This window comes from Sceloporus undulatus, chromosome 5 (genome assembly GCF_019175285.1).
Source record: "Sceloporus undulatus isolate JIND9_A2432 ecotype Alabama chromosome 5, SceUnd_v1.1, whole genome shotgun sequence".
In the NCBI taxonomy this organism is placed as follows: domain Eukaryota; kingdom Metazoa; phylum Chordata; class Lepidosauria; order Squamata; family Phrynosomatidae; genus Sceloporus; species Sceloporus undulatus.
The window spans coordinates 148,754,339-148,773,334 of record NC_056526.1 but is presented as its reverse complement, the minus strand read 5'-3'; the positions used below and the strand labels follow the sequence as shown (position 1 = coordinate 148,773,334).

General features: G+C 42.2%; 1 protein-coding gene across 1 annotated transcript in view; it reads right to left on the bottom strand.

Annotated features, from left to right (window-relative positions):
• The window catches only part of FREM3 (FRAS1 related extracellular matrix 3), a 98,380-nt gene extending 79,687 nt beyond the window's left edge, over positions 1-18,693 (bottom strand). The window contains exons 1-2 of the mRNA XM_042469683.1: positions 13,569-18,693; positions 12,303-12,392 (exon numbers count right to left, since the gene is read on the bottom strand). Coding sequence (XP_042325617.1) covers positions 12,303-12,392; positions 13,569-18,693 — 5,215 coding nt within the window. The remainder of the gene's footprint in view (positions 1-12,302; positions 12,393-13,568) is intronic.
• Between the last annotated feature and the right edge of the window lie 303 nt (positions 18,694-18,996).

The window sequence follows — 18,996 nt, the reverse complement described above, 5'->3', positions numbered from 1 at the left end:
GTAGCTAATAGATTGTTGACAGAAACAGCTTGTACAAATCATACAATGCTGGTTCTAGAGAAATGTCACTGGCTACTAGTATGTTTGTGGTCAAAATTCAATATGATGATAATGACATGTAAAGCCCTGAATGATTTGAGACCTCGGTGTTTGAAAAAGCATTTCTACTCAGATATCCTTGTCCAAGAGTTGAGATCTGCTGGAGAGGCCATCCTGTGTGTACCAGTGGGATCAGTACTCTGCACAAAGATATGGGAGAGGGCCTTCAAAACTGGGCACCCCAGCTGTGACTCCTTAACTGGCACCAATGTTGGTCTCATTTCAACACCAGGTTAAAACGTGACTTTTAAAAAACGGTTTTGGGACCTAATGAGTTCATAAAGCTGAAGTTAATATAAAACCAAGTATGCATACATGTAACTTCAGCTTTATAAAGTATGCAACTGTTTAATGTCTTCTTAGAATGTGAATATTATTTCTATTGTTGATAGAACAATCTATTTGATTATTCTGCATTTTAAATTGTCCAGTTAATTTTACTGTAAGCCTCCCAAAGATCTTACATATGGAGCAAGTAAAAATATTTCAACTAAACAACAAAATAAATAAATGTACCCACAGTCTTGAGAAAATACATAGGATTCGTTTTACAACATGATCTGTAAGGTGTAATGACAAGTTGTTAATTTCATGGGCTAAAGTTGTTTTTTTAAAAAAACACAGCTGTCACCTTGGAATGCTTCGGACCCTCAAAATTCCTGCAGTTCAGGCTTATTGGTTATCCCTTCCCTGACTGTTGAAGAAATAGTTCCCTTAGGTGGTTGGGGTCAACCAGACAGAAAATGTTTCCAGTCAGGTGGAGGCACCAGAAAACACCAGGCTAAAGAACCAGAGCACAGCACCAGCAACCTCTGTCCCTCTCCAATTCTTGGGCAAGAATATTGCACAAACATGGGAGAAGCAGTGCCAAAATAACGTACACCCGGATACTTCAAAGTGATGGAGAAATGCCTTGAAGATGGACTTCCACATTCCGAGTTTGTGTGTGAGGGTGTAACATAAAAACCACGGGCAACCACTATGACATCAAAAGGAAGCCAAATCATTTTAACGCATGTTTCTTTGTTATTCTTCAGAAGCAACAAACGCATAATTCAGATAATTAAAAAAGAAGCACAGTGTGTAATTCACTCTGTGTATGTGTATTGGATGAGACAACCACATCACAGTCAGCCCTCCATATTGAAGGGCTATCTGCAATTTTGAGTATCCATGATTAGCTGTGCCCCGTATAAGTGAATGGCAGTGCTTGCACACAGCTGTACTAATGCAGACACCTGAGCATCCTATCCACAGACTTATATGGCCTTGAGAACGCACAATATTTTGTATTGGAGGGGACAAAAAATTGGGTCAACTGTAGTAACAAAGACCATTCCACAAGGAGAGCAGACCCATCTTCAAGGCATAAAGCCAGTTCTACAATTCACAAACCATTTTTGACTCAAAGTTGACTTCTCACATATTCCTGGGTGGTCATCAGTGCAGTGCTTTCTTTATAAAGTCTGAAGCCTTCGTAACCTTCGTAGTACGTCTACGGAAAGCTCAAAAAATTGATTTGACATATTGCTTGAAACACTAATGGCCTCTGAGCAAACTCTAACATGTTAATTTGGGGGGAACTAGCAATAACATTTCAGTCAAGTATTTCATTTGCTTCCAAACATAACAAATTGCCAGAAATGTATCTGTTACTTGATTGTCATGGACATGGTTTTGCTTAGGTACAGGCAAATATTCCAGACGGCTCTGAAACTAGAGCCCTGGTGGCGCAGTGGTTAAATGCCTGTACTGCAGCCATTCACTCAAAACCACAAGGTTGCGAGTTCAAGACCAGCAAAAGGGCCCAAGCTCGATTCCTTCCAAGGTCGCTAAAATGAGTACCCAGACTGTTGGGGGCAAATTAGCTTACTTGCTAATTAGCTTACTTGCTGTTCACCGCTATGATCTTTGGAATAGCGGTATATAAATAAAACAAATTATTATTATTATTATTATTATTATTAGTTAAATGGCAGGTGTCAAACAAAAGCAATCAAAAATATTTGCAAGAGAAGCAAAGCTGGACTATTTGTTTGTAGCTCTCCCTTTCACAGAAAATCATGCATTAAATTTAACTTTACAGAAAATCTTTCAGAGCATTAAGTATTAATACCCAGAATTGGTAAGGCTGGGGCTAAAATTAATAATTCTCATATATTATTTCAGATTGCTATTATAAATATTATTTCATATCATATAGAAAGAATACTCTGTGTCTGGACTTCTTTGTTTATAAGCTTCCTTTATGTTCCTTCTTATTCATTATTTGCTGATGCAAGGAAAATTTAGAACCCTGAAGGGGACTTAGAGATACAAGAAGGATAGTTTTCAAATAACTATCCTATAGAAGAAATGTTTATTGATTAACTCTTAGGCTATTCTATAATAACCCTCTTCACTATACTTACACTATATCTACATCAGGAGAAAGTTCCTTCCATTTGCTCTTTGCAAGTCCAATTTGTGTCTATTTTTCTTGCTTAAAAGCTGAATTGGGGGCTCTAATGGTGTTAGAGACAAAGGTGCGGAAACAATTAAAGAGTGTCTCACTGAGTTCCACTAAATCAGAACAGGACATATCTACAGTAACTGCTGACTCCCCCCAGAAAGCAAATTTAAATGGTCCAATAGGTTGGAGAAGGCAGAAGATGATAGATAAGAGAGAACAGGCCAGCAGAAAAGGTGACAAGAAGAAAATGTCAGTACACTTTATGTCCTGTCTTCTATAGCAAGGCAAAGGAGGAAGATCTGCAAGATGAAGCAGTCTGTTACCATATAGCAACATTATTTTCTGCATTAATGAGAAGTCTATTTTATTGTGCTTCACCAACCCCAGATCATAACTGACCTCTATATCAAGGTTTATTGGCTTGCAAATCCTTGTTTGTTCGGACACAATAAACCATAATTCTGGGTTCAAATGCAACTGGAAACTATCAATATTTCATCTGTTCACTCACTTGGAGAAATAAATGGGTGTTTCACACCAGTACAAAGCCCATGCACACTATAATAAGGCAGGATTTCTGGCTAAAAGTTTTTCAAGAACATGACCACTGTGACAGGCTCTGGGTATGCCTAGGAGCAACACAACCCTCTCTTAATTGTGAATGGGATCAGCTGAACTATGGATATTATTCTGAAAAACTAAGGATGTTTGTGAACTAGTATTCTTTGCAAAATCTACCACATGGATTACTCCACACTCTTAATTAAAAGAGATTTTTTTTAAAAAAAAACCTTTGTTGTACAGTTACACAAACCCACAGAATCTCTTCCCTTAAAAGGTATTGGTTTCACATGCTCATCCTAATTTGGAAACTATTTCACTGTTTATAATTCACTTATTTCAACATACTTCACAGCTTTTTAAACCAAGGAAGAAATCTAAATATATCACAGGTTTTAACAGGACTGTCTTGAAACAGAAAACCTCACAGGTTGCTTGCCCTCCTTTCCATATAAAGCATGTAGAACAAAAGAAGCCTGCTTAATTTTTACAAAGTTGCTTAATTTGTTAGCGGACAAAGGCAGTGCAGTCATGCAAGTTTAATCAGTAAATGATAAACCTCCCATTTTATCACTTCTTGGGATCCTTTTTCCTACAGTCCTTCCAATTTAAACGAATGTTCAAGGCAGATAACATCAATAAAAGATAATAAACATAGAAAGCATGATAAAAAGCAATAAAAAGTTTGAGATGGGGTCTGGCTATTCTGATCTGTAAATATAGACTGCAATATTTTAAGTTACTCCCACAGGACATGCCTGCCAAATATCAACTTTCTAGCACAAAATAAATTATGCACCCTGATACATAAAACAACGTGTGCAACAGAAAACTGTATGTATTTCATATTTCTTCACTTGTCGTGCCTGGTTACTGCTACATTGTAGAATAAATGCAATTTCACACCACTTTAACTTTACATAGTTGTTGCTGAGAACTGATATGCATATCTATTTCTTTTCAATTAGTAAAAAACCAACCAACCAAACAAACAAGGAAAACAAACTTAGCAACAGATATTTGATGGAGTGGACTTAATCCACAAAAACATGCGCTGGATATTTCATTTTCTCAGTTGCTATAGGATTCCTTTATATCTTTTTATAACACCTAGTTGCATATAAGGATATATACAGCCTCTTGTCTTGCGCAATAAAACTTTTTGCTCAAGGAATTCAGAACTGCACTCCTCACCTTCCTTAAGTAAATACAACTATCTGATGTTTAACTTCATCAGTTACAGAAAGGGTTCAGTATTCCGGCCTATTTTGTTCCAGCTGGCTTAGGGTCAATGTTTTTCTTTCACTGATATCAGGCCATTTACATTTGTCTATTGATTACTTTATTGGCTTCCTTCAAAAAGGGAAGATCTTTCCAGCTGTAAGACTGCCAGGTGTTCAAAAGTGCCAATTGCACTTTGTTTGGCTCAAACAAAAGAATTCTTACTGCACTGAATCAAGTGAAGCCAATTTCAATGAAGCAATATGAACAAGAGAAGATTCTTTCCTTCCTTCCTTCCTTCTTCATTTATTTATTGGATTTCTACACCATATCATCAACTTCCAAGAGATCACATTCAAGCTTCCTTTACAAAACTAATCCACAAAAATAATCAAAAAATTTTGTTAAAGAGAAAAAACCAAAATGGATTATTTTAAAATAACATCCCATTACCTTCTGAAGTAATCTACAGCATTTTAAAAAATTTTAAAAAATGACCAAAGCATAAAATGTTGGGGAGCTAATAAAATACTCAACTTTCCCCAAAGAACAATAATCCACTTATTAAATTACCTCACATTCTAATGATCAGAATTCACTCTCGATTATTGAAGGAATCAGAGTTTGGTGACTATAGTATTACTCAGTTAAGAATTGCACAGAGGAAAAGAGCAAGAATCTGCTGGCCTCATCCCATTGCTACATCTTTCATGTCACCCTCATTTTTCAATTCTGTAAAAGGGGAGCCTGAACTAAGTCTTTTGGTTCACCAGCACCACAATTTGATCTTTGGTGGAAGATTTCCTCTCCAGCCGTGGAGAGGGAAGTCCAGGAAGCCTGGACTCAAAGCAATTTACAAATATGTGGATTAATTTTTTTGGGGGGGGGCAGTTGTGTATCTGATAACCTCCCCAACTTTGTTGTTTTTATGCTTTGGTCATTTTTAATTTTTAAGATGCTGTAGAATACTTCAGAAGGTAATAGGGTGTAAGTTTAAAAGAATGCATTTGTTTTTCCTCTTTACCAAATTTCTCCTATTTTTCTTGTGGATTAGTTTTGGAAAGAAATAAACAGCACTTTATAAATAAAGGTTAATAATAATAATAATAATAATAGCATATAGCAGGTTAACATTGAAATGTAATTAAACTGTGAAAAGCATTAGTAACCTCTTTAAAATGTCATTAAAATACTCTGGTTTCTCTTCAGATCGTATAAATCTTTCGCCTTTTACTAAAATGTCATTAAAATAAATAACATTTTAAAAAGTTTAACATGCAATTTTTTAAAAAAAAATTTAAAAAAGTTTTTATTTGCCAATGGAATGACAGCAACTCCCAAAAAGGTAACTGCACAGTTTAGGAATAGCCAACCTATCTAGAGGTGTGGGGTGGCAAATTTTCCAGTGCCTTATTTCTTTGTGGCATATCTTCCATACTGTCTGTCTGTCTATGAGAAAGAGCCATCATGGTTTGAGCATTGGACTAAGATTCTGGAGAGCAGGGTTCGAATCCCCACCCACTCAGACATGGAAACCCACTGGGTGACCTTGGGCAAGTTTCACACTCTCAGCCCCAGAAAACTCTGTGATAGGGTCACCATTAGTCACACAGATAAGTTGAAGGCACACAACAACAACAACAACAACAACAACAACAACGCCATAGTAAACTGGGCTGTAGTACTACAATCGGTCATGTTAGATGGACTAAACTTAGCATATAAAGTTCTAGTTATTCTTCTAAGTATAGAAACAATGACCAACCCTAATACTCACAGTAACTAACAAATGAACATATTGCTATACTTGTTTCCTTTTCCCAAATCTATTACTTCTCAGTCACAACCACATGTAGCCAAGACAAAATGTGATAGGCTGTCTCAACCCACAGAATCACAGCCATTCTCTAGTGAAATAAAATATTTTTTCTCACCTTTAAATGGAATGATAAGTAGTTTCTTAGCTTGAAATGGAATGATAAGTAGTATAGAAAGTGAGCGAAGGTGATACAGCTGTACTTCAGACAAATAGTTAAAACTGTTGATTTAAGGTGTAACAGGTTCAGTTTTCTTTAGGTCTGTGACCTTAAAAAGTAGTTTTTAACTACTTGGGTAAGGTCATTTTTTGCTAAATATAAGGGAAGTATATGCTCTTCTGTTCACGTTGTTACAAATATCCCAATAAAATAATTTACACATAAAGCTCTGAATGTGTTTAAATATATCTAAACTAAATGTGTGAAATCAGATAACATTACTTAGAGCACTGCAAGTTTTTCTGAATTCCCTCCCCCCCCAAGACCCACATCACCTACCTTTTCCAGAAAACCCACATCACATTCCCTGTCTCATGCCCTCACCAACTTTGCCAGTGCATATCTTTTGGCAGTGCTTCTGAGGATATGGTGTGGGAGACCAACAATTTCTTTTTCTAATATGCCGGGAACCAGTACCATAATTGTGCCCATTGCACGGACCATCACTCTGAACAGCACGGTTGTATGGGATAGCCTCTGAAGGATTACAGGATTGTGTCTTAAATCAGAAATGGTAAAAATACAGCTGTCCAGCTCTTGCTGGAATTCAGGTCCCAGCATTGCTCACCAATGGATATGCTGGCTACAGCTCATGGAAGTTAAAATTGGACAATGGCTGGACAGACATGCTTTGACTAATCTGCCATCCCTTTAGGAGAGAGATTGTAAATCTTTACTACAGGGAAATTTCCCCTACAATTTGGCTCATGATTCTGAGGACTTCATCTGGAATCTACTAAAACAGCAGGAACGAGACTGGTAAATATTGATTCAGATTAGATCAAATCCCTCTTTCCCTACCACCTTCTTCCCTCTGAACACAAGCCAACAGGGCTGAAAAATTGGTTGTTTCTTCATTATGGAATGCCCATGCACTTTCCAATTTCTATAAATGTGGTTTCCCTGCCCTGATTTATACATGTTCTAGATCACAGGGGGTTGTATTCACACTGCACAATAAAAATAGTTTGACCTCACTTTAAGTGCCATGCCACTATCCTACTGAATCCTAGGATTTGTAGTTTGGTGAGGCACCAGAACTCTCTGATAGAGCAGGCTAATACCTCACCAAACTACAAATCTCAGGATTCTGTACAATAGAGAATGGTCATATTATGTACAGTTTCCACACATGCTCTAATTAAATGCATCAAAAGTTAGCACCTAGTTTAACAGCCAGTGGCATGCTAACATAAGGGCCAGCATATGTAACAGATGCATTTTAAGATGACTAGGAATGGATGGTAAGGTCCTTCCCTATGACTCAATGTTCATATAAGCTAGACATTTAGTATTTTTGTTTTAATAAATAATTGGGGCATTTTAAAAGAAATTGTAACTGGGTGTCCATTTTTTCATTCAGATAGTCTATGAGTGGAAGCTTCTCCATGACATACAATTCAGATACAGTAATCAAATTGTTTTGAAAATGTTTTTTTTAAAGGAGGAAATCAACAAAGAGATGCACCCATAGCCTAGTTTCATTACCCCACCCACCATAAGAAAAATATCTGAATTAAAAAGAAGAAAAATCACTGAAACACTTATTGAAGCCTAAAATACTGATACCTACTGTATGTACTCAACTATAAGTCGAGCTCATGTATGAGTCAAGGTCAGGTTTTGGGGCCAAAATTATGGATTTTGCCATGACCCATGGACAGGTTGCGGGTAAAATTTGGAAGCCCCTTTAGTGTGAGTATAGCAACAGAGACTCTCACTGAGGCTTTTTGCTTCATCGTTTCAGCCAGACATGCTGAGAGGCTCTTAAACAAACAGCAATATCAATCAATCACTCAGGACTCTTTCTACTTGGCTCCAGAGGGAAATAAACTCCTCTCCACAGTGCACAGGGAAATCTGAAAGGTGCTATCACATTACCATAGTGACTCATAAATAAGTTGATCTGGGATTTTGGGGTCAATTTTGGGCATATTTTTTTAGACTTATAGATGAGTATATATGGTAATTCCTTTTGAAATATTACTAAATTATTTGTCACCACAATTACCTGAGAACAGACAGTGCTGTAACGAAACTTTCTTCAAGTTACACACAGACACTGGCCTAAATATAGCTGGTAGTCTTAAGTAGAGTAGATATATTGAATTGGATGGAACTTGCATAACTGTTGACTTACCAAACGCTTGCTGATTCAACAGTTGTGGCCCATTCACACTACACAGCTCTAGCACTATGATTCCACTTAAACTGCCACAGCTGCATCCTATATAATCCTGTAGTCTAGTGAGGCATTAGAGCTTTCTGGCTGAGAATTCTAAAAGGTTGTTGTTGTGTGCCTTCAAGTTGTTTCTGACCTATGCCAACCCTAAGACGACCCTATCACAGGGTTCTCTTTGTAAGATTTGTTCAGAGGGAAATGTGATGCTCAGAGACCGTGATTTGCCCAAGATCATCCAGTGGGTTTCCATTGACAAGCGGTGATTTGAACCCTGTTCTCCAAAGTTGTAGTCCAAAGCTCAAATCACTACACCATGCTGACTCCTAATGCATATCTCTAGACAACTGTCAAGCCACGTGATGGAACCATAGCAATTAAAAGTACAGTTGGCTCTCCATGTCTGCAGGGGATCCATTCTGAACACACACACACACTTGCAGATACCAAAATCCGTACACACTCAAGTCCTGTTTTTCTCAATGGTGGCACAATGTGTGCATGCCCGCTAGCACAGCTGCATGCCCTCACTGCCATTAATAAAAATGAGGCTTGCCATCTGCAGATAGTTAAATCAGCAGATTGTAAGTCTGCCGATAAAGAAGGCGGACTGTATTACAATACTGTTGCAAAATTTATAATGTGAATGGTCCCCTCTAGTTGTGACTAATAAATCACTCTGGGCCACAGGCTCTGAAGATATCATGAATCAGCCTCTACAATTCAGGCTGAGTTTGCTGATCCACAGGACCCAAGCAGAGGACATTCTATAAAAAGATGACTTTTCCTCCACACCTCATAAGCCTCTCAAAATAGTCCTCCTCATGTCCTGTCATTTTCCTTTTCATTTTTTTTTGTAACCCTCACACTTCCATTTTTATTATTCTTCCCTCCTGCTAGGGATACTGGGTGGGCTACAGCACTCAGCAACCCACCCACTCTCCACAAAAGGTGGAGTATAACCTACTAGTGGTTCCATCCCACTGCAGAAGAATTTTCTGAATTAAAATTGCAAAGTTAATATCATCCTTAGCATTGCCACAAGGAAACAGGTAAAAATCAATGTGGTCCCAGCTAAAGTAGAGGCATGTTCAAAACACACTGCAGAAATAATCCAGTTTGAGACTGCTTTAACTGCCCTGGCTCAAATGTAGTTTTGTGAGACATTTAGCCTTCCCTGTCAGAGAGCTCTGGTGCCGCAATAAACTGTAATAAAGGTTTAACAGATTAACTACAAGGCTTAATAGATATATGTTCCACAAACATATGTTCCTATGATTTTTAATTGGGAAAATGAAATTAATCTCCCTCATTTTTTAAAAAAATCTCCATTCCAACATTAATCACTAATGAATATCTTTATTCACCATCATTATCATCATCATAATCATCATCATCTATATCAATCCCTATTTCTATCTCTATTTCATTTTGATATTAACCATGAAATAGATCTATCCACTGAAACAGTATGGAATATTCTCTTCATAGCTATTCTGCCGCTTAAACAAAAACCATGGGGAAAGGATAGTTAACATGTAGCATCTATATATTTCCACTAATGTTATAACTATTTATCCAGCTACTACAACTAAAGCTATACAGATTATCACCTACTACTAGTATAGTATCACCTCATTCAAAGGTCTCAGACACAGGAAGTTTTGATAAATGCACATGCTTTCATTCCACACAGTCCCAGCTGTTAACAACTGAAATCTGGTACTTGGGTGCCAATGCTGTACCTTACGAATTCAATCAATGCTACATCTGAAGAATTTAGAGCAACACTGATATACTTGTGCTAGTTGTATAACTGAATATATGTTTCAGATTAACAACATCATCTATATATCATAGACAGCTGGACCATACCTATAAATTTAAGTAAATGCAACATATTTCTGTTATCTCTTTCAGAGCCACCAATAACAAGATAAATTTTGTTTAACTATGTTTTGGTGCTAATTTAAATAGCTGCTGAGTTATTTAGGACTCATAGGCCTAAGGAATGGAGCATGGCTTTGGTGCGGCTTCTGGACTCTTAGGACGCATACATCATTGAAACACCATACCTCCACTGTGACTCGAAGCAGCTTTATTTTGGCTGTCTGTAACAGGCCATACACATCTTTACAAAAACCTGACAGCTATAGTACCACATTTGGTTCTTGCTGTATAATATCCAGTGAGATGCAGTAACTGGATATTGCTATTGCACTATAAATTTTTGTGACACAGTAATAATACCTTTGCTTACTGATATGGAATATCAGGTTTTTTTTTTTTTTATGAAGTTGGAGTAACTTTGCTATAATTTGTTAACTTTTTGAAATCAAATGTTATTGTGACAGAACATGCAGCCTGATCACAAAATAAGATAACTGAAAGCCTGAGTACTTACAGGCTACATACAGGTATACCTCTGACAAACAAACTCCTTTTTACCAATGTTTAAAAACCTGCCCAACTTGTCCTCTGTCTAGATGAAAGTTTTTAAGCATCAGCATTGGGAGAATGGTGAAGAAAGCTGGAGAAACACAGACTGTCACAAAATGTGACAACAATGTATAGAGTATGAGATTTTAGAAAGCTAGGGCATCCCCCCCCTCCACTTTGCAAAACCTTCTTCCATTTCCACCTTCCAGAAGATCCTTGCAATTCTTCTTGTTGATATTCATTTCTATGCCTCCCTCTCTTCCTTTCCCCCCCTGAACATCCTTCTCCCAAAAGCATTCTTGCAATAATAAGGGTCTGGAAACCATGCCCTATGAGGAACAACTTAGGAAACTGAGTATGTTTAGCCTGGAGAAGAGAAGGTTAAGAGGTGATATGATTGCCCAATTTAAATATTTGAAGGGATGTCATACTGAGGCTTGCTTTCTGCTGCTCCAGAGAACAGGATCTGGAACAATGGATGCAAGCTACAGGAAAAGAGATTCCACCTCAACATTAGGAGGAACTTCCTGACAGTAAGGGCTATTCGACAGTGGAACACACTCCCTCAGAGTTTTGGAGGTGCTTTGATTGTGAGTTCCTGCATGGCAGGGGGGTTGGACTGGATGGCCCTTGTCTATTTAAAAAAATAAGGAGGGGAAAACTCATGTTCTCACAGACTGAGGACACTGTTGAATTTCTATGTGTGAGGCAACTTTCACAGGCTCTGTAGCAAGTCAGGTTTTAAAAAAAGGTGTGTTATGTTAGAACCATATTATATGTTAGAACCAGATTACCAGCAATAATAATATTAAAACCATTTGAAACTGAGGCAAAGGGAGTGGAATCCAATTGTACTGGGAGTTAAAAGCATTCAAATGGGCAATAGGGGTGTGGATATCATTCCAGAGCTACTTAAATTTAGGTCTGCACAACCGATCTGGTACTGGCAACCTGAATGGAAAAGAATTTCAAGAAAACCTAAACGAAGTCACACACATAATATCAAATCCAAGCAGAGAGAGAATATGGTAGAGATTTGTGTGAACACAGAAAGTCCACACATGGTCTTGTAACCTCATTCCCGATCGCTTGACGGCAGCTTTCTCTGGATCTGCTGCAAGCCAAAGTTATGCACACTTACTAAACCTGTGGACAATGAATATGTACAGAATTGTTTTTTGGGGGGAAATAAAACATACACAGTATATGTTTGCAAAGTTATGTCTCAACTATAACGAACTCATAATCAAGCATGTATTGATTCCACTGTATTGATTTTAAGATATACTGGTATAAGAAGAAAGTATTGTCTCACCATTGTCTTCAACTGAGAAGTAGAAGATATCACTAGTTGCATTTTCACCTTCCCTCAAGACATAGCAGATCTTCATGTCATCAATATCAGCTGACAGGGACAGGAAAAAGCTACATTAGTCACTGTATCACCACTATGCTAACAGAAAAAGCTTTTTCAGAGCAGTTTGAACTGTAAGGCTTCAATCCCATGGACACTTACATCTTAATAAGCTGAGTGGGCCTTATTTTTTGGTAGATTTCTATAGGACTGTGCAATAGAGAATTTTTTGAGGATAGGATTACAACTTACAAATTTTCTTCATAGGCTTATTTATTTTATTAATAAATAAAATCTCTCTTTTCAATGAAAAGCATTCTCAGAAGATGCTCCCAATATAAAATAACAAAACCAACAACAAAGTTCTGGCAAAAACTAGCATGCAGGCCCTGCCAAACTGAATGAAACTAGAAACTCAACTCATTACTGTTACATTATGCATTTTTCATAATGCAATGTGCAAAAATAAGAAGAAAAAGAAGGAGGAAGAGAAGGGGGGGGATTTCATCTATCTCCAAAAACTGGGACTCAAGGCAACTTACAATTTAAAAAGAAAATTACAGCTAAAAACATACAAAAGGTAAATAGTAAAACTAATAAACTATTTACCATTTTGAAACAATTTCAAGAAAGTTAAAATGAAATTTAAAAGATTTTAAAAACAGTTCAGTTTTAAAATATTCTTTTAAAAACTTCTATTTTAAAAACCAGTCAGAATAAAATGAGTTTTGCCTGCTACTGGAAAGCCAACAAGGAGGCAGCTATTCTGGCTTTTTTTGGAAGGGAGTTCCAGAGTCTTAAGGCCATCCACTGAGAACAGCCTCTCTCACATGGCCCCTTTGACAATGGTGGGACTGAGAGAAGGGTCTTTTCTGTCGATTTGAGTCCCCAGGCAGGCTCACACAAGAAGATACAGCCTTTTAGATAGCCTGGATCTGAGCCACATAGGGCTTTATAGGGCATAACTAACACTTTGAATTGTGCCTGAAAACAAACTGGCAGGCAGTGGATCTCTAGGGTCCCTCTCACCTGCCACAGTTAACATTCTGGCTGCAAGTCTTTGTACTAGCTGAAGGTTCCAAACGTCTGTGCAACTGACACAGAATAAGTGGTTGGTGGGAAGGAAACTATCAATGATGCCAAGATTATAAAGCAAACAAACTTGTTTGCATGACATTTAACTTCTAATAGAACCAGTAAATAAGACAGAAAGCCCTTAACACTAACCTTGTGTGAAGGCTTTAACACTTCCATTTCCTTGGGCGGTATTAATAAGAAGCCCATGCCTTGGCACATCTGTAATCTTGAACTTCAACAGTTTGTGTGGACTGTCTCTGTCTTCTGCCTTCAGATACTTGCTGGTAATTAAGAAGCCTAAGTGCCCGGTTGGAATGCTTCTCAAAGTTGAGGCACCCTTATTCACTACTATCTGTGGCACACCATTGTCCAGAGAATTGATCTGGATCTTCATTGTCTGTGGGTGATGTGTTTCAAGGACAGTATCAGGGAAAACATAGAAATCTGAATGAGTTCCATCAGTCACAGTGAAAGAAAAGCTGTCTTGAGTAGTTTCTGTGCCATCATGCCTATAGTTGATCATGTTCTCATTCAGATCTTGCTTAGTAAAACTGGTTACAGAGTAACTGTTATTGTAAATTATCTGGCCATGTACTGGGACTTGTGTTATTACGAAGCGGAGGAAACGGTCAGGTGTGTCCCGATCTTCAACATTCAGCTCAAATGGGGTGATCAGTTTGGTTTCCCCTTCCTGAATAGCTAGGTCATGGATGGTGAGAATTGGCTTTTTATTGTCTACATCAGTAATTGAGACCCTAAAGGTACGGAAGACTGGATTATAGCCATCTGTCACTTCAAACTCAAAACTATCCATCTTCACTTCATCCTCTGCAGTGTGGATGTAATAAATCTTGTTACCAGCTAGCTGAAGCTGGGTGAAGGTAACTACAGGAACTCCAGGGTGGTCAGAGTTCTCCAAATGGCCTCTGCTTGGAGCTCGAGTGATACTGAACTGGAGAAGCTCATCCGGGCTGTTAATGTCACTTGTGCTCAGCAGGTCAGTAGTGAGTGTCACTTTTCCACCTTCTTTCAAAGTCACTCCTTTATTGATCACCTCGGGAAAGACCATATCAATACCACTGATGGTAATATAAAAATACCTGTCTATCAAAGGATTCATGCCATCTGTGACATCAAACTTAACCAAGTCACGGACTCCCTGATGGCCTGTATGAACATAGCGGATACAACCCTGATCTATGTCATTCTGTGTGAAATTCATGCCCAGTGTGATATTGCCTAACAGTTCTCCTTCTTTGTTCATATGCTGCAGAAGTCCGTGTCTGGGTACCAAACGAATAACATACATGAGTGACTTGTCCTCTGAATCTATATCAGTAGCCTTGAGTTCCCGGTTAGTGATAATTTTGGACTCACCTATTTCCACATCTAATCCATCATTGATAGCTAATCTAGGTGTCTCATCATCTACCAAAATGACCATAATTAAAACTTCTTGCTCCACTATGTGCAGACCATCAGTCAACTGGATTCTGAAACTATCCTCTTTAGTTTCTGAGTCATTGTGCTCATACACAATGCTGGAGGCTTCCTGGATTTCTTCCAGAGTGAAATTGTGTACTGACACTGTGCCAGTGGGCAGCTGATTAACAATCTGTCCATGTTTTGGAGGAACAGTTACAAAGAAGCGCAACTCATCTGGGGGTATATCAGCATCAACACCATTGAGAATGGGAGTGTCAATCACCAAGCTCATCCCCTCTAATACCACAAACTCACGTACATGTAAGTCTGGTTTCTCATCATTGGTTGGGATAATGACAACGGGAAAGAACTGGTGTGGTGAGAAGTTGATGCCATCAGAGCAGTGGAAAGTGAATCTATCTTCTACCGGTTCTACTCCTTTATGAATGCTCTGCACATAATTGATGTGCCCAAGACGAACATCTTTGATGGAAAATGCACTTATGGCAGTCCCAGCCCTGGATTTTTCTGATCCAGGGGCTGGAGAGATATTCTCCAGGTACCCAGAGGTGGACTGTACTACGATGGTACACAAGACATCATCCCTGGGAGTATCTACATCCTCTACATCCAGCAAATTTAAGTTTAACACATTTTTCCCTCCCTCATAAACAGTAAATGGTTCTTCCCCCACCATAACCTCAGGAGCAATATTGTCCACTGGCAAAATGGTCACAGTTACACGCACTCCTTCCACAGTGCTGCCTCCCACCACCCACTCACTGGAGAGGTCCGAGATAGTAAGATTAAAGGAATCAGACAGCTTCTTCAAACCAATCTCACCACCATTGTGAGCATAAACTACTGTTCCACTAATAAGATCTTGCTGGGTGAACTTCTTAGCAGGTACCCCATCCACTAAGATATCACCCAATTTTGGGGGATCCTCCACAATAAAAGTCAGTGCCAGTTCATCAGTATCCTCATCTGTCCCCTGAATAAGAGAAGTTGTTATTTCAGTGACACTATTTTCCAGCACATCAATAAAGGCCCCCAAAAGTCCATCACTGCCAGGGATGGTGATGCTGGGTCGTTCATCATCCACTGGCTGAACAGCAATCTTAACAGTGATTGGAACTTGATGCACCCCATCACTCACTTCCAGCTGCAAGGAATCACTGGTGAATTCATCACCACTATGCTGGTAGGATATGCGACCATTAGCAATGTCATCTAACAAGAAAGATTCGCCTTGCACCATCAGTCCTTCCTCCAAGTAGCGCAGGTGGCCATGCTGCGGTGCCTCCATTAAGGTGAAGACAATCCGATCAGTATCTGTATCCTTATCTGTGGCATCTAGCTGAGTGCTGGTCAGAAGGAAGCTACCCCCTTCAAACACAGTAAAACCAGCATTGGTGATCTGCGGGGGCTGGTTATCCACCGGCTGCAAGAAGAAGGTGAAGATGCCTAGTGCAGAATTACTCGCTCTGTCTTCCACACTGTAAGTGAACTGCACCACTCTTGGAGTGATGCCAAGTTCTTGGTCCGGTGGCTTATAGGCCACCTTATGATGATTTATTTGTGCTTGTGTGAAGTGTGTAATGGCCACCAAAGGATTGTCAGTCAACACAATCTCTCCAGCCACCACAGGGTGGTTTTCATCCGTGTCAGTTGGTGGTGACAGCACAGTGTATCTCAGCTCTCTGTCATCTGTGTCCAGATCGGTGTAACGCAGGTAATGTTTCCTGAAGTGGGTGATCTGATACTCAAGGACGGTCATCTGCAAGGTGGTACCTGGGTACAATTCTGGAGGCAGATTATCTACTGGCTGAATCTTGATGGTGAACACCTGCTCTCCAGATTGATTTGGGGGGTCATTATCATCTTGGAGGTAGAACGTGAACTGGTCCATCACTAGGCTGGTGCTATGAGGCCCCATGTGCCTGTAGAATAACTTTCCATCCAAGATATCTTGTTGCAGCCACTCGGTCACCTCCTTCTCATACAGACCTTCACTCTCCAGAAAGTGCCAGGTGGATGTAGTAGCACCATCTCCCTCCATGTCCTCCTCATCTTTCTCATAAGAGGATGGGAGTTCTGCTTGTCTCAGCAAAAGCACACCAAGACGTCGATCGCTTGATGAATCTGGAGGTCCTTCAACCTCTTTCAGTACAAATCGAATGGCTGCGTCGTCAGAGTCTATGTCCGTAGCGCTGAGGACGAAAGGGGAGATCTGGACCACCTGGTGCTCGCTGAGGACCAAGCCAGTGTTGGCGTTGAGGAGAGGCGGTTGGTCATCCTCAGGGGCTATAGTGATCGGATAAAGAAATTCCACTTGGTGTCGTCCGTCCCCCATCCGAAAGATAATGTTATCACTGTAACTGTGCTCGCTGCCATCGTGCTGGTAGACGACCCGTCCAGCTTCCAGCTCCACCGGGGTAAAAAACTGGCGACCGGGCGGTGCACCCAACACCCGGAGCTCTCCGTGTTTGAGGCCCCTGGTGACCCACACCTTCACGTCGTCCAGGTTGTCCTCGTCACCGATCCGGAGGTTGTCCCCGAGGGGCCTCGACTGGCCTTCAAAGAGCGTCATCTGGGGACCGGCCACCCGGTTGAAGATGGCCACAGGGGCCAAGGTGTTCATGGGCTTGACCACCACCACGAAGGCGAAGGGCTCGGAGGCGGCCCCCTCGGGGTCCACGACTTCCATCTCCAGCTGGAAGAGGCGCTCCCGGTCGGAGTCTGTGGCGGGGGGCTGGTAGGCCACTTTCAGCTCCCGCACCTCTCTCTGGGTGAAGGCCGTGAGGGGCCGGCCGGGGTCATCGGTGCTGAGGAGGTACCCTTCATCACTGCTGCCGCCCCCTGGAGGTGAGGTGAGGTTGAAGAGCAGGAGATCAGAGGGGCTCTCCAGGTCCTCGGCGGCCAAGAGGTCCGGGGTGAGGGCGGTCAGGACAAACTGGTCCACCTCCATCATGAGGAGGGCCACGAAGCTGGGCTTGGGGGGCGTGTTGGGGGCCCCTTCGCGGAGGCGGACCACCACCTGGAAGTACTCCTCCTCCTCCTCCTCCTCCTCGCCTGGGCCGCCCACCTGGACCTTCATGGGGATGGCGTCCCTGTCGGGCGAAGGGCTGCTGGCCGTGTGCTGGTAGTAGATGCCGGAGGCCAGGAAGGCGGCGCAGTCCAGGCTGTACCCGGCCGGCAGGGGGCGCCCCTGGGAGTCCCTCAGGCCCCCGTAGGCGGGCAGGGCCACCCGGGGCTCCGGCCGCGCGGTCAGGCGGCAGCGGGGGGCGCCCTCCTCCAGGGCCAGCAGAGCCGGCTCCAGAGGCGGGCTGCGTCCGCCCAGCTTCTCCACCAGCAGCGGCAGGTTGCGGCGGACCAGGCGGAGCTGCTGGGCCAGGACCTGGGCCTCCAGGGTGAAGGGCTGCACCACGGTCCGGCTGGGCGAGTGCCAGCGGAGCTGGAGGCGGAGGCGGTGGCGGCCGGGGCTCCGGGAGCCGAAGTGGGTGTAGCTCACCTCCCGGGGCCCGAAGGCGCAAGGGAAGCGCCCGGGGGACAAGGCGCCCGGCAGCGGAGGGCCCTCGGGGCCCCGCCAAGGCTCCAGCACCTGCACCCAGCAGCGCTCCCCCGGCGGCACCCGCAGCACCAGGTCCCGCGAGGGATCCAGCCAGACCGAGCGCCCGAAGGGCACCCGCAGGCCCCGGTTCCAGGCCACCAGATGCCCCTCGGAAGCGGCGGCAGCGCCCTCGGCCTCGCCCTCGGCCTGGCCCTCGACGGGGAGGCTGCAGAGGAAGGGCGGCGGCAGCAGCAGCAGCAACAGAGCCCCCCGAAGCAGCGCCCGGGCTCCGGCCATGACGCCTCGGCTCCTGCTGCTTCTGGTGCGGCTTCCAAGGCGCTCTCCTTGGCTCTCTGAGTTCCGGCGGGCTTTGGGACCCGGCTCCAAGGAGGCAGGCAGGGAAGGAAGGACCCCTCCTCCTCCTCCTCCTCCTCCTCCTCCCCAGGAGACAGACGACGAGACCCCCGGAGGCAGGCAGGCAGGGATGGGAGGGAGCTCTGGGCCCCAGGCAGGGAGGGCGCTTCTCCCCGGGAAGGGAGCCCAGGAGCCAGCCCCACCTCCGCCAGCCAGGCAAGAGGGAGGGGGCTTAGCAGGGACCCT